Source organism: Aquarana catesbeiana, linkage group LG02, assembly GCF_042186555.1.
Source record: "Aquarana catesbeiana isolate 2022-GZ linkage group LG02, ASM4218655v1, whole genome shotgun sequence".
In the NCBI taxonomy this organism is placed as follows: domain Eukaryota; kingdom Metazoa; phylum Chordata; class Amphibia; order Anura; family Ranidae; genus Aquarana; species Aquarana catesbeiana.
The window spans coordinates 460,317,405-460,334,499 of record NC_133325.1 but is presented as its reverse complement, the minus strand read 5'-3'; the positions used below and the strand labels follow the sequence as shown (position 1 = coordinate 460,334,499).

General features: G+C 39.9%; 1 protein-coding gene across 3 annotated transcripts in view; it reads right to left on the bottom strand.

Annotated features, from left to right (window-relative positions):
• The window catches only part of RAB44 (RAB44, member RAS oncogene family), a 194,884-nt gene that overhangs the window by 41,077 nt on the left and 136,712 nt on the right, over positions 1–17,095 (bottom strand). For all 3 annotated transcript variants that reach the window (XM_073615658.1, XM_073615659.1, XM_073615660.1), the window contains exon 11: positions 5,908–6,548. In XM_073615658.1, coding sequence (XP_073471759.1) covers positions 5,908–6,548 — 641 coding nt within the window. The remainder of the gene's footprint in view (positions 1–5,907; positions 6,549–17,095) is intronic.

Genomic DNA, 17,095 nt, shown 5'->3' with positions numbered 1-17,095 from the left:
GACCCCAGAGCTACTAGGAGGAATCTACAGCCATCTTCATTCACTGAACCAGCAGGAGAGGTGAGAACCCTCTGGCCACTTCTGCTCACTTTATCTGACTTTTGAGATTACAAATACCCTCAGAAGAGAGGAGTGAGCTTTCCACCAGAAAGTATGGGTCTGATGGAGGTCTGTGTCACATAGTGAACTGTGTTTGTGTTATGTTAAAACTGACTTACCCACCCTATTCCTTGCAAGAGATTTCCTGTTAATAAAGCATATTTAAACTGTTTTCAGTTATGTCAGTAGTCAGTCGGGTCCAGGTATGGAACAGGTAATCCGTGTTTCAGGCAGGGTTGGAGGGTCAAAACAATCCAACAGCTCTTCCAGGGGTAGCACTGCATATACATTGTAACACACCACTGAGTCACCAAAGATGGTCTTTGAGGTCTGTATGGGTGGATCAACTGTGTTTAGCAATAAATGATAAATGTATATGTGTACACTGTATATATTTATTTATTACAGGTACTTACTGTATATAGCACTGTCAATTTACAAATATTGTACATTCACATCTCTCTCTCTCTCTCTCTCTCTCTAAAGTGATTATAAAGTCTTAAAAAATTTTTTCGTAAGGGTCCCCCCAGACCCCCCCTCTTTTATACCCAAGCCCATCTGATCCAGTGCCGTGCACGAGCCCAGAAGCTCCAGCCGCTGGCTCCCATCTCATTGGACAGATTGATAGCAGCAGGAGCCATTGGCTCCCACTGCTGTTAATTGAATCCAGTAACACGGGAGCAGGGGGCGGGGCCAAGTCCCGCTGTCTGTGTCAATGGACGCAGCAGCAGGACTCGGGAGCATGCCTGCACGGGTGCCCTCAGGGAAAGTAGCTTTACCATGGGGGCACCCGATGAAGGGGAGGAGCCAGGAGCGCCAGCGGGGCACCCCAGAAGAGGAGGATTGGGGCTGCTCTGTGCAAAACCCTTGCACAGAGCAGGTAAATATGACATGTTTGTTATTTTTATTTTAAAAAATCCAAACCTTTACAACCCCTTTAACTAACATAGTCCAAGGTGTTGAATGTTCTCATTCAGCCTCACAATTGAGGTTCACGGCGGTAGATTGTATACTAAAGAATAGAAGAGATGGCAGCTGAATTTATTTAATTTATATATATACAAAATTTCTTGGACCGCAATACATGGACCATATGGGCACCAAAACACAAACTTTTTATATAAAATTACAAAGTTTTATTAATGCTCCATTAAAAACACACAGCATAAAACGAAAATTCAAGAACATATCTTGCACCCTATGTCAGCATTGAATCATTACTTACTATATAAATTTATATTGGAGATTAGCGGTATGATCCAGCTCTCATGTTCCTGAATATCCCTATACTGTATACACTGTGAAATCTGATCTTATGCATTCAGTGTTCCTAACTAGGGATGAGCATCGAGTTCGAAGTCGAACGTAAATTTGACTCGAACATCGGGTGTTCACCCGTTCGCCGAACAGCAAATTTTATGGGGCGTTTGCAGCAAATTCGAGCGCCCCATAATGCACTGCAAGACCACAGTGCATTGCTGTATGATGACTGGCCAAAGCATACACCTGACATGCATGCTTTGGCCAATCACAGCACGCTCCTCAGCAAGAGCCATAATTGGCCAAAGGCAAGGTGCCTTCGGTCAATCATGGCTCAGGGGGACTAAATCCATGCCCCACACTATATAAGGCTGCTTACACAGCGCCCATATAGTGTGTTATAGTGGATGGAGATAAAGAGATTGAGCTAGATTAGGCAGGCAGGTTAGTTAGTTAATGGCAGTATATATATATATATATATATATATATATATATATATATATATATATATATATACTCTGCATTCAGCGTAGCCTATATATACAGTGTAAACTCTATATACTCTGCAGTTAGCGTAGCCTATATATACAATGTAAACTCTATATTAAGTCAGTACTGGCAGTGTATTTGATATATATAAATATATACAGTCAGACTAGTGTGTGTGTGTGTGTGTCTATATATATATATATATATATATATATATATATATATATATATATATATATATATATAGACACACACACACACACACACACACACTCTGCATTCATATATACAGTGCATTTGTCGGTGTACAGTTTCTAATATAGTGCAGGTGGTGTACACAGTATATAATACAGTGTGTACAGTTTCAAATACTCTTCAGGCGGTGTACACAGTATATAATACAGTGTAGTGCGGTGTTAAGAAAAAGTTCCTGCACCCAACAAGAGTAACTGTGAGGGGTTGCAGTGTTTTGGCACCACCAACACCTAAGGCCCAATGTTTTTGCCCCTGTTTAACAGGGGCATGTAATTACAATTTTTAAAATAATATTTAACAGCAGGGACCATTCCTGCACCCAACAAGAGTAACTGTGAGGGGTTACTGTGTTCTGACACCACCAACACCTAAGGCTCAATTTTTCAGCAGCGTATATAGTGCAGTCCGTATAGTATAAATATATATATATATATATATATATATAAAAAAAAAAAAATATATATATATATATATATATATATATATATATACACACACACTGCAGTTCAGAGTATATAGTGCAGTCCGTATAGTATATATACTGCAGTTCAGAGTATATAGTGCACTCAGTGTAGTATATATAATACAGTGCAGGGTATACAGTGCAGTGTACAATATATAATATAGTGTATTGAGGTGGTTAAGGGGAGCCCTATGACAGAATTAAGAAAAAAACTGCATGGGATCCCCCCGTCCATACCAGGCCCTTTGGGTCTGTTATGGATTTTGAGGGGGGGACCCCCACACCATTTAAAAAAAAATGTTGGTGTGCAGTTCACCTTAATATCCATACAAGACCCGAAGACCCAGGATCTGGCAATACATTACAGCCATGAACAATTTTAAATGACTTTTTTTTCTTTAGAAATGTCATTTTGCTGTGGTACTTTTCTAAACATAGGAAAAATACGCTACTTTACAGGCAGACTAAGGGGACCCCCCAGGCAGATATTTAAAGGAATATTTAATTGTTATTGTTTCACTTGAAGCATTCTTAAAATCACTGCTCCTAAAAAAACTTTTTTTTGCATTAATACATATACCCTGGGGCAGTATCCGGGTCCCCAAACAATTTTTATGGCAATAACTTGCATATAAGCTTTTAAAATGAGCACTTTTGGTTTTTCACGTTCGTATCCCATAGAGTTTAACGGTGTTCGTATGTTCGCACAAATTCTGGTGCGAACCAAACTCGGGGTGTTCGGCTCATCTCTATACCTAACCTAAGCAAGGGCAGTTCCTCCCTAAAAACTTGTATCTATTTTAAACACTTGTATTGTTACTTGTTTAAATCTACAGAGTGCTGCAACCTTGAACTTTGTTATTTTATATATCTGGGTTGTTGGGCTTGGCCCTTGTGCAGGAGTACCAACAGTATACCTTGACTTGATTTTGCTTTCCTGATTATTTGGAATATATAGTATGTACGTATTACAAAAACTACTACAATCAGGGTGATGGGCATAAATTATGATGGACACCAGAGGAATATGCTTGGTAATGCTGGATAGCGGATGGTTATGAAAGCAAAGCCACTGGATGTTAAAGGAACCAGAGTACACAAATTGTTTGATGCGGCTGAAAAATGTTCTTCACTCCAGGGGAGTACCAGCACAAAAAACACTAGATAGTATAGTATCAAAGCTAAAAACCAGTGAGGCTGAGAGGCCCTCCACCTAATGGAAACTTAAAGTAAAGCATCTAAACTGTGTCTCGGCATTAAGGTATATAGAAGAAAGAAAGAAAACACCAGGTTGACGCCATATAATCTTGCAAAGCATACTTCTTAATGCTAATTATGGGTATTGTTTTGATGCATTATGCTGGGGTGAATTGTTTTATAAAATCGAGTATTATTTTGTGTTTTATCGTGGTGTCAAACTATGGTAAAGAATATAATATAAAAAGGCTGCGCAGCTGCCCAAATATTATAAAAAAAGCAATATAAACGGTATATACTGTATCCCAATAACCTGTGATACGTTATTGCATGCATGCAACGATACTGAAGTCCAATCTTGCTAGTAGAACATATATTCTTATAAACATAGGTGTATAACAATAATCAACTAAATATTCTTTAATAATATAGTGATTCTTTAGTGATAATAAAGTCCCACACCTACTTGGTACAAATGGGTGCTGATAAATAAATCCACACATGTCACCTCTGTGCTTACAGAACTCTCACCTTCATACATAAGAAAATGTGCCAAATAATCATCATCCATCAATTAGTAGCTATGGGGTGATGTCCAAACCTCTTGTCCACTCAGGCCCCTTCAGATGTCATCACAGATACTCCTAGTATAGTAAGGTTCTGGTCCCTTTAAGGCACCGGATCACTCATGCGATCGTCAGGATGTCAGGAAAAAACATATGGAAAGCCTCCCATGGTGCAGTATTTGAATATATATTGTTTTTATTTGGTTAAAATTGCACTTACAAATAAAAGCTTTAAAAATGCAACAAAATATGTCAATAAACCGGGGTAAGCAACCTCTTACATCACTTCTGGTCTGTGACTGCCTCCAACACGCCCTATGCATTACATCATTACATAATTTCATCAGAAGACTTCATCAGGGATGTGGACATGACATAATGCGTAGGGCATGTAAGAGGTTGTTCATACCGGTTTCTTGACATATTTTTTAACGTTTTTAAAGCTTTTATTTTGTAAGTGCAATTTTAACCAAATGAAACCTCTATATTCAAATACTGCACCATGGGAGGCTTTCCATATGTTTTTTCCTGAAGATCACATGAGTGATTCGGTGCCTTAAAGGGACCACAATCTTACTATACTAGGGGTATCTGTGACAACATCTGAAGGGCCCCAAGTGGACAGGGGGTTTGGACATCACCCTATAGCTACTAATTGGTGGATAATGAATATTTGGCACATTTTCTTATGTACAAAGGTGAGAGTTTTGTGAGCACAGAGGTGACACATGTGGATTTATTTGTCAGCACCCATTTGTACCAAGGAGGTGTCGGACTTTATTATAACCGAAGACTAGCTATATTGTTGAAGAATATTTAGTTGATTATTGTTATACACCTATATTTATAAGCACATAGGTTCTACTAGCAAGATTGGACTTCAATATTGTTGCATTAATGCAATAATGTATCACAGGTTATTGCAATATATATTGTTTACATTGTTATTATTTATTATAAGTTGGATAGCTGTGCAACACTTTTATGTGTATTCACCGTGGGAACACATTTGGTGTTTGCAGCGGCAAGATTGTTTATAGACGCATTCATTTTCACATATTATTCATCACTTAATATTTTCATTATATTACTTTATTACAATAAGTTTGCATATTTATCATAGGTAGCGCAGTCGTACACTAGTTAGAAACTATGGTAAAAATTTCAGAGCCAATGTTTTCAGACAGTGGGGGAAAGCCTGCCTTAGATTAATCTATGACTAATATTGGTATATAACTAAAACACTGTGTTTGGCTGATACTAATGAGTTGGTTAGCACTATCACTTCAGTATTAAAATCAGGGGAGGAAACCTGGTTTTATTAGGTTGCTGGATTTCTATGCAACTTAAATAATTTTTTACTTAGTCTTCTATGAAGCAACCAAAAACGTAAAAACAGAACTCAAAGCTTTTACTGACAACCAGGTTCCAACCCTAGAGGAACAGTGCACCAATAAAGCTGGCTTGATAAATATGACATTTAAGTGTATCCTGCTATAATAACAGGTCTGTGGGGAGGAGGTTGCTCTACAGTGGACAGAAAGAAGCTATAATTATAAAATGTATTAAATCCTTACCTATAGTAGCAGATACGTCTTTCTTGAAGGAACCATCATAAACTCTCTGTAAAAAAGAGGTCTTCCCAACATTTGTGCTTCCAACAAATATTATCTTATAGATATGATCTGGGTTTCCATGCATCTCTTGAATAGAATTTGTCTTCTCCGATAGTGATTGACATTTATATTGTAGCATGTCTCCTTCTGGTTTGCCTTGACTGATGTTAGTTGCTATTGACACCTTTTTTACAACCTTACTGGTTTTTCCATTATTATGCTCTGAGTGATGCTTGATGTCTTCAGAAATATCTCCTGGTAATGTACCTTTTTTAGGGGTACTACTTTTTGGTTGTATGCCATTTTGTTCCTCTTTTTCTAGGGGACCTGGACTTTTAAGAACAGGAAATGATGAATACTGTGAAGTAGGTGAAATATCTCCAGCTGAGTGGGAAAGGAAAGAATCAGCTAAAGCTAGTTGTTCCTTTTGGGCTAATAACCGCGTGATAGTAAATTCCTGAGTTGCCTTCTCTTCTTCAATACTCTTTTCAGGATGTCTGTAGTCTTTTAACAAATACTCTGGCATTGGATCTTCTTCTATAGAGATTACTCTTGATCTTGAAGTTTTAAAGTCATCAGTATAGTTGGAAACTTTACGCACACTAAAAGAATATTAAAGAATATTTTCAGTGTGAATGTACTTAAATAAGAGCAAAATCGCCACACAATACAATTTACAATGCATACGACTGCAACATGTTAAAGTGGTATTAAACCCCTTTCCCTACAGGTAAGCCTATAATAAGAACAAACAAAAGAAAGGGACAAGAAAGTCCCAAGAAGGCAAGACTGAAGGGAAGGATCAACCACGGCTTATGATACAAAAATTCAAAATAGGCTTTATTGAAACGTAGGGGGAGGGATTACATATACAACAATTCTAATATATGCAAGGAAAAATTACAGCCTAATATACACAATATATCTCACTAAATTAAACCAATAATTAAAACTATGCTTCAGCATTATTGAATAAAAAGATGCAGAGCGCTCCTGCAGGCAAAGAAGCATATTGTCTCCTATTTAACCCAGAGAAAGATGGTAACATAATACAGTCTATAGTTTTCTAATTGATGTTGTAAACTCACATATAGTCATATAATGATAAATATTAGAGCATAGAAATACAATAAAGTGGCAGAGTGTGTCCTCATCCGGGATAATCCTCATGAAACCAAATCAAACAATATATTCAGGCTCTGCTTGAGAAGACCTTAGCAAGCTATTGTAAAGTCTCAGTGCACTAAGCATAACAATTAGCCAGCTGGCTAACGTTGAAGAACTGCGTTCCAGTTATTGAATACATCCAAATCATGAACAGGCATCACAGTGTCTAGTTCCTTATGCAGTATAAGAAGGCAAGTTTCACAACATGAACGAAACCTGTGTCCTGACCGGAGCAAATGTAGTAATTACTCACTTCACCAAAAAATGTCAGTCAGACCTCCATGGGGGGAAAGAGAGAGCAGCGGTAAAGAAAGACACTGTAAGTAAGGCAAGCAAAGAGACTGCCCAGCTGGGCTCTCACCACTCCAGCCGCTAAAATTCTTCCGAGTCTCTGCAGACTTTCTGTTTGGCGTGGATTGACTCTAAGGCGGCTCTAGGTGGCCACAACACACCGCTGCACTCTGTGATGGACGCCCTAGGAGAAAGTTCCATGTGATATGGAGTCACATGACCGGTCAGGTCTGTTCAGGGGGAAATCCAGGAATGCTGAGTTCAGTTGCTTGTGCAGAAGTAGGCTGTGAAAAAATGTTACCATTATTAGGGTCACTGGTAAGAGTGGATTCTAGGACTTTTTTCTTTTACTTGGATCATCTGACCAGCTTTTGGTCTTCTTAGAGTCTGGATCCCCTCCCTTCTCGGCTTCATTCTCAGTAGGTGGAGGTTTCACATATCTCTTTATTATAACCAAATTGGTGCTATATATAATTGTCATTTGTTCTTTTTTGACTAACATCTCTTCATGGGGAATGGCTTTCATACCTGGGGATGATTTTGATGCAGAAATAAGAGCCACCTTTGAGAGTAATCCGGAGGGGGTTGAACCGCTGGCACAAGACGATTTAAAACCTCTATTTAAAGAACATAAAAAATGTATTATAAAGTCCCTGAATAGGAAGTGGGACATTTTGTCACTTAAATACTACATAGAAAGAGATATTATTCCACGTGGGCTAAGAGAGAGGGTTGTGCCGGCCACCCACCTACATACGGAGAAATTCTTAACTAAGTGGAAAAAACAATGCATTAATCATGGCCTGAGGCTAATTGTGGAGGAGGAGAAGGATCAATTGACTTCGTTACAGATCCAGATACGGGAGACTAGTGAGAAACTTGTACCCCTGAAGGATAACCCTGATTTTGACAGACTCAACAATATCCTTAGAAAGGAAATCGATAGAACTCAAAAAAATCTAAAAACTACTAAACATAATAAATTTAAGAGAGACTTAGACGACTGGGCCAAAGGGGAAATTTTTGATCTCACAGTGAGAGGAGGTAGAAGTCGATTGCGAAACCGTAGATTTCCCTCAAGATCAGATACAGACATAGGTACTCAGTCCTCTGGCAGTGAGGACGAAGCACGGCATACCGTGTCTTTTTTAGACAAAGACCCACTGGATCTACAGGAATCTCCCCCGTCCAGGGGTATACTGAAGGGAGGCAAGCAAGGGACAACAGGAGGAGGAGGAAGTCGAGGAAGAGGCGGCCAACAGGGAGACTCAATAAGAACAGAGCGGATGACCACCAGAAGCCAGAGACGTCCCTGTTAAGTGAACCCCAATTGGAGAATTTAGTAAGAGATTATAAAATTATTAATCTTTCTGATTTCCAATTGGAGAAGCAACATATAGATCCTTCTAAGCAGGGGCCTATCCTTTTCCCCCACCACAAATATGGATCACTTTGGGGTATATAAAGTTCTTTGCCTCTTTTTGAGGAGGGTGTACTTCAAGGTAATCTATTCTGACAAAACCTCCACTAGCAATCCATTGATGGATGTCAAGGAGACTGAGGCCCTAGAATCATTGATGGAAGAGGGTGGTCAATCCTCCGATGAGGATGAAACCCCAGGGACGTCAGAGTGGAAAAGAGACCCTAAATTGAAGATCCGCTCCACTAAAATGCCACTATTCCATAAAGACGAATGGCTCGGGGTGTTCCTCGACCTTATTGAGGAGGACCTCGATAAATTGCATTGAGAATCCACTATTGGAGATAATCTTACAGGAAAGAAAGGCATTAAAAGAGCTTAGGGAAGTGGACCAGGTTATCATTAAAAAGAGTGATAAAGGGGGCAATGTCACCCTCCTCTAAGTTGATCTCTACGAGGGGGAGGTACAATGCCTCCTTAATGATGAATCCACCTAAAGAAAACTGCACTATGACCTGTTCCAATCCCTGGTGGCACTCATCAATGAAAAATTACAATGGGCACTTGAGGCTAATTTGATTTCCATAAAAGAACTGGAATTTTTGAGAGTTGTTGACTTTAATAAGCCGACATTCTATATAATTCCAAAAGTGCATAAGAACAGGAAGGTACCATTCATGGCCCCCTAGAAAGGGTGGGGAAGTATATAGATAGTCTAATCAAAGACATGGTTCTATCTTTAACTTCCCATGTATGAGACACGGGGGACGTGCTAAACAAAATTAATGCCCTGGAATTTCCCAAAGATGCCCTCCTCGTGGGGAGTTGTTGTACACGTCTATTCCCCAGGAGTGGGGCATCTCGGCAGTTCATTATTTTCTGGATAAACATCTCCCAGATATGGGAGCACAGAATGAATTTGTCATCGAGCTCCTAGAACTCGCACTTAAAAACTATTTTTTCCAGTTCTCGGAAGCCCATTACCAACAGCTTCACGGCACCTCCGTGCTATGTGTGCCTACATTTAGGCTGGTGGGAGGAGGAGGTGGTTTATGCCTCGCCGATGTACCTCAGCTATGCATGCACCTGGCTGAGGTACATCGATGATGTCCTTATGGTGTGGGCAGGGACCCAAGCTGAACTAGAGGTGTTCATGGCTGAGCTTGAGGACAATACTAGGAATATACACCTAACCTATACTGCGGATCCTCATCGACTTTCCTTCCTGGACCTATCTATTCGACTTGTGGGTGGTAGGTTGATTACTAGCACTTTTAGGAAGGAAACAGCCCTGAACACACTGCTGTAGGCCAATAGCCACCACCCCAAGTCCTTGATATGTGGTATCCCAGTTGGACAGTTCATGAGAATCCGCGGGAACTGTTCCGTAGAGGAGGACTATCATTCTGAATCAAAAGAATTATATCGGAGATTCCGAGAAAGGGGATATCCTCATCGTGTCCTCAGGTGAGCTAAGAGCATCGCAGGACAGAAGATGCGATCAGATCTACTCCTTTCCCAGAAAAAGACACAATAAGAGACTGAGGGACCGGTGAGATTCATCACCCCTCATGGGGCTCAATGGCACCAGGTGAACACAATTCTCTCTAAGCATTGGCCTATATTGATGCGGGCCGTTGGTTCGAGGTAAATTATGGGAGAGAGACCTTCAATGGTAGCCAAACAAGCCCAAAATCTCAATGATATGTTGGTGCAATCTGAGTTTGTGAGGCCCTTGAATAGAAGCTGGCTTACCGATTTGCCTCAACTGGCATGTTTCCATGTGGCCACTGCAGCTCGTGTAAATACGTGGATCGTTCTAAGACTTTTAGAAACTCTGACGGTAGTCAAGAGTTTGAGATCAGGTCCTTCATAAATTGTGCCACAACCAGAGTACTTTATGTCCTGGAATGCCCATGCCATAAATTGTATGTGGACAAAACTAAGAGACAGCTGCGTGTCAGATTTGGGGAACACCTGAACAGTATCAGGTTAAAGGAAGAAACCCCAGTGGCCCAACATTTTTTGGATTTCCACCAGGGTAAAACCTCAGGCCTTACAGTGAAGGGCTTCTTTGCCCTTTCCCTGTCAGACTGTAGGGGCGATTTTGATAGGGTACTCTTGCGCAAAGAGAAAACCTGGATTTTCAGGCTCAGGACTCTTCAACCGAAGGGCTTCAATCATGAACTGAGCCTGAATGTCTTTCTTGAACCATAAAAAAACTTTGACTATAGTAAATTTTACCAGATCAATAGGCCTGTTATTTTGCCCCTACCCCATTATTTGTTCTGTTCTTTTTCACTTTTCTTTCCCCTCCTCAATCCACCCTCTCCTAAATCCCCTCTCCTCTATTCCCCTTCCTTCTTACCCTTTCCCTTCTTTTCCCTCTGATTTTTCCCCTCCTTCCCCTCCCCCCTCCTTATTCCCCTCCCTTTTGCCCCTGTTCCCCCTTTCCCCCCGCCCCCTCCCTTTCCCCTCCCCCCTTTCCCCCTCCTCCCCCCTTCCATTTCCCTCCCCTGCCCCTCTCCCTCCCCCTCTTATTTGCTTTTCGCTTATTCTCCCAGGGACCATTTGGAACCATTACCTGGACTGTAGACCAGGAATAAGGTTGGGTGTTAGACTGAGACTATAAAGGCCATCCTATCATGTGAGGAGATGTTTTGCTGTTTATTGTACTCATGATTCGAGGTAAAATAAAATGGGAAATTTTTTTCCCCCCTTCTTTTCCTATAAAGAGTGCTCTACTGAGTATATAACAGGCATCTTTTTTTTAAATGACTGCATTATTTAATGTGACCACAAGATGGCTATTTGGCGCGGATTGATTTGATTGGACACTGTTCCTTATTTAAAGTAAAACTTTATTCCACGCCAAATTGTTCTGAAGAAGTGCACTGAGGTGCACGAAACGTTAACGCAGCCTTTGCAGGGTCCGACAGCAAGCTTTGAGCATGCCCTCCAACTCAGTAATGTAAGGGAGGTATTTCCCTATGACCTGTACATAGTAACGTTTTTCACAGCCTACTTCCGCACAAGCAACTGAACTCAGCATTCCTGGATTTCCCCCTGAACAGACCTAACCGGTCATGTGACTCCATATCACGTGGAACTTTCTCCTGGGGTGTCCATCACAGAGTGCAGTGATGCGTTGTGGCCACACACTTGTGGCCTTAGAGCCGATCCACGCCAAACAGAAAGTCTGCAGAGACTCTGAAGAATTTCAGCGGCTGGAGTGGTGAGAGCCCAGCTGGGCGGTCTCTTTGCTTGCCTTACTTACAGTGTCTTTTTTTACCGCTGCTCTCTCTTTCCCCCATGGAGGTCTGACTGACATTTTTTGGTGAAGTGAGTAATTACTACATTTGCTCCGGTCAGGACACAGGTTTCGTTCATGTTGTGAAACTTGCTTTCTTATACTGCATAAGGAACTAGACACTGTGATGCCTGTTCATGATTTAGATGTATTCAATAACCGGAACACAGTTCTTCAACGTTAGCCAGCTGGCTAATTGTTATGCTTAGTGCACTGAGACTTTACAATAGCTTGCTAAGGTCTTCTCAAACAGAGCCTGAATATATTGTTTGATTTGGTTTCATGAGGATTATCCCGGATGAGGACACACTCTGCCACTTGTATTGTAATCTATGCTCTAATATTTATCACTATATGACTATATGTGAGTTTACATCATCAATTAGCAAACTATAGACTGTATTACGTTACCACCTTTCTCTGGGTTAAATAGGAGACAATATGCTTCTTTGCCTGCAGGAGCGCTCTGCATCTTTTATTCATTAATGCTGCAGCATGGTTTTAAGTATTGGTTTAATTTAGTGAGATATATTGTGTGTATTAGGATGTAATTTTTCCTCGCATATACTATACCCTACATTTCAATAAAGCCTATTTTGTATTTTTGTATCATAAGCCGTGGTTGATCCTTCCCTTCAATTTTGCTTTGTTGGGACTTTCCTGTCCCTTTCTTTTGTTTTTTCATATAGTGTTTTTTGCTTATTGGGCAGATATCCCATCTATCACTGACGAATCGGCTGATACTTCATTTATTATTACGGTCATTGGTGAGAGTGGATTCTAGGAGTTTTTTCTTTTTTTTTTTTACTAAGCCTATAATAAGGCTTACCTGTAGGTACTAGAAATATACGGCTACGCGTGCCGTTTCTATAGGGCCCGTGCTGTGACCAACGGCTCTTGCGCACATGCGTGGGAGTGACGTCACACGACTCCAGCCAATCACAGAGTCAGAAACCGCAGCCACGAAAGGAACAGGGGTGAAGATGGATGCTTCCACCCACAGGGACATTGCGGGCTTCGTGTGCAGGTAAGTGGCATATAATGGGCTATTATGCGATGCATCCTAGACCATTATGCTTTTACTTTGCAGGGGAATAAAGAGGAAGTAAAACCCATTAGGGTTTACCTTCTCTTTAAAGCTGAACTCCAGGTGAACAACTAAATACACATATGGAATACATATGTTGGAGCTGTTTTCCCTGTCCAGCCAGTTCTGAGATTTACATAGCTCTGCCACACCACACAGTTCTATCTGATGGTGGAGGAGACCTGATTTTTATTTGCTGCTGTTAAGTTACACTACAAGACTAAAGAAAAAAATACAAAAAACTGATTCTTCCAACTATACAAGTCAGGTGGATGGAGGCATCCCCTACGCCAAGACATTGGGGTTGATTTACTAACCAACCAGCTTCTAACTTCAGCTTGTTCAATTAAGTTTTGACAAAAAAATCTCAAAGCCGATTGGTTTCTATGCAGAGCTGCACTAGATTTTCCACTCTAGTTTTAGTAAATCAATCCCATTGTGTTGTGACAGTGGCTCCCCTGCAGCCACTGATCATTGGAAAAGTTTAAAAACATATCCTTTTTGAGACAAGTCAATTAAACAATTGACATCTGTCAAACATGGAGCCCACATTAGGATCACTGTATGGCCAGCTTTAGGCTGTATGCACAGAGGCATATCTAAATACTCCCATCTATCCTGGAAATACAGCATAAAAAATGCCAGTTTTGGCACACATTTTATTTTGTTTATGTGCCTTTACATGTGCATGGAGTTTTTAGAGGTGTGTACATGTAAACTCGCTTTAATGGTTAGAATATTCATGTTTTCTAATCACTAGAATATATTTACACATGTATGCTCCTCTCTGAGTGCAAATTTGGGGGTCATTTTTTTATGCCCCTAAATGCTGCTCTAACGTGGCAATCTAATTACCACAATGCGCATGGACACTTTGGCTAATATAGAGCTGAAAAAAATTAAATAAAAATATTCACAAGCATAACAAAAAAAGGAAAAAAAAAAGAAAAACATTTAGAGGCATAAAAAAAGAAAAACATTCAGAGGCATACAATAAAAAATGATAAACTTTCAGATGCATAAAATAAAAAAAATAAAAATGCCTCTAAAAGCGTAATTTTAGTCTGTCCATGTGCTGTATGAACTCCTGAGGCCTTTTGAGATGCTATATTCTTAAATATTTAGGGGACACAACAAGTAATAATAACAGAAACTACACTAATGGTGGGGAAAGATTAGGTAAGCAGTATTAACCACTTTAAAAATTTAATTCATTTCATGGAAGCGTGTCATTTAATCTTTCAACAAACATCTCTTTATGTGGGATTCAAATGAGTCTAATTAAGCTTGTTTAGCATAAACAGAAGAAATGCATGATCACATATTATTCTATGTATCCACTTCTAATACATGCTAACCCCCAGGAAAGGGAAGATCTCATTGAAAAGTTTGTGTTGAGTGTAATATTAATTATAGGGCATGATCAGACAGATCACTATTACTGCTGTCATTGTGTTGCCTGTTCATTAAATTAAAATGCCCAAAAATAAATACAGGGGCTGCCATTGCTGACCTCCTTCTTCCTACTATCCATCTGTCTGTTTTGCTGACCCTGCTGCCTCATTTCTTTTAGGGCTTGTTCACATCAGATGCTTTGAGGTGTATTTTTTAAATGCATCCAGAACACATGCACAGTCAAATAAATATTTTCCAATACCCTAGTCCACACCACTGAGTTCAGTTCCAGTGCTCTCCAAATGATGGAGAAGCCTGAGAAAAAAGCAGTAAGTGACCTTAAAGGAAATGCTAGAAAAAATAATCTAATCTGCGAGAATCAAACAAATTCATAATCCAGACAATCATTCATATATTGCATAATTTCTGTCCACACTGGAGAAATCTTTATGCATACATTTAGAAGAATTTGCCCAAACGGATTCACTCATCACCATTCCAATTGCTAGCCTGGAATTCTGTGTCAGTGACTGAGGGCTAGCTTACATCATAATCCCTACGTTCAGTATATTTCTGTTTCAATCGTTTTTTTTTTTTTTCTTTCCAAAATATAAAAGAAATACAAAATAGAGCAACAACAGTAAATTGCTAAGGTAACATACACAGCAGTATTGGTATACATAAGACCATAAGGAACAAAATTGAACCGCTCGATAGTTCAGTTAAAGGTCCAGGTAGTTATTGTGGGCCGACTCACAGCAGTTCCATGATGTGAAGGACACTAATTGGGAGGAAAACAGTGCCCTTCCAAGTAGGAAAAGTAAAAGCCCTTAAAACCTAGGGCATCATTAAAGCTGAACATCAATGAAAACTAAATACAAAAACAATACTTTCATCCTATATCCAGTACCCTCCCAGGGCCAGGTCCAGGCATCTGTTTAACCATGTATTTGGGTCCATGGACCCCTCTACCAATACCAGGAGAGCCATATACATATAAAAGGAAAATAAGAAATCCGAGAGAAGAGAAGTACCAAGGGAGTATAGAAAAAAGAATAGTAGGTCTAAGAAGAAGAGAAAGAAAGGGAAGAAAGTGGTTGAGCCTGGGGGTCAACTCCTCGTGACTGGTATCTGTAAATCAGTTTATCAATCAACCCTGTTCTCAGGGCCCACTAACAGGTCATATTTATTATAAAGGTATCCTGAATAGTAAACCGCCCTTCAAACAGACAATACCTCCACCGCGCCACTGAAGACTAAATCATCAAAAAAAATATATTATTATTTGATGTGAAAGATAAGTGATAAAATCCAAATAAATTATACTAATTAGTGTTGAGCTGCCCCTTAAAAGAATAAATACGTGTACCAAATATTTAATCCTAAATGTCAGCTACTCACAAAATACCTCCTAAAGACACATAGGATAAATATGAGGCGCTCTAAACATCCCTAATACCAAGGTGTTTCTAACACAATAGTGGTGTGAACCTCTTACTGTGATGTATACACCCCAGTGAGGTCTAATATCACTACAAACCAATAAAATTATATAAATATATCAATGAACAATTGTAAATAAGTGACAATCAAGTGAAATAATGTGTGCAATCACTTCACTCCATGCTGTGAATTAACAATTCCAAAGCATAACATATGAATCCATATATTTCAGATAAATCAGTCCAAAAAAAATATTTGTGACAAAATATAAATCAAGTGTCCCAAAAAGGTGATTGAAATCTTGATGAACACAACTGAGTGTCTCCGTTTGTCTTCCACCTCACCACCGTGATCAGTGAATCACTCCCTCCAGAAATACACTCACCGATTTATATTGCCAGCACTCTCATGCAAGGCAGTAATCGCTTGTTTTACCACACTCCAGGGTAAATGGATCCATTCGATGTCCACAGTGAATGTTATTCAATAGGTCCACATGAAAGAAATATAAAGTGCTCCAATAGTGTGAACCAGTAAAACCATTTTATTAAAACCACTGCAATCCTCTAGTAATACACTCACATTTTAAAAGATTAAACCAGCAGAAACAAAGTGTAGTTCACATCAACTTCAAACTCAGTGGATAATCAACAATAACTAGTGGTTACGGCAGACCCGAGGTGTACTGGTGCCGAGCTTCCAATCTCACCCCTCCCTTGATTGTCCTCCATTTCTCCGTGCACTCGAATCCCCTATCCTCCAGTGTGGCTTACAACGCTATGTGTCACGTATCACAGCCACGCCGTATCACAGGTGATATCATTTGCTGCTCAGTGATTGCAGTATTCTAGTCTGCATCTCCCCAAGGTAATACAAAAAACCTGGCCTGTTAGTGGGCTCTGAGGACAGGGTTGATGACCACTGCTGTAAATAACTAAGCCAGAGGGAACACATTTTTTCAAAGCGCGATTGCTTGTCCTGTAAGACACTCACAATCTTTTCATTCAGCATGATCCAGGTGACCTTGCATTTCATC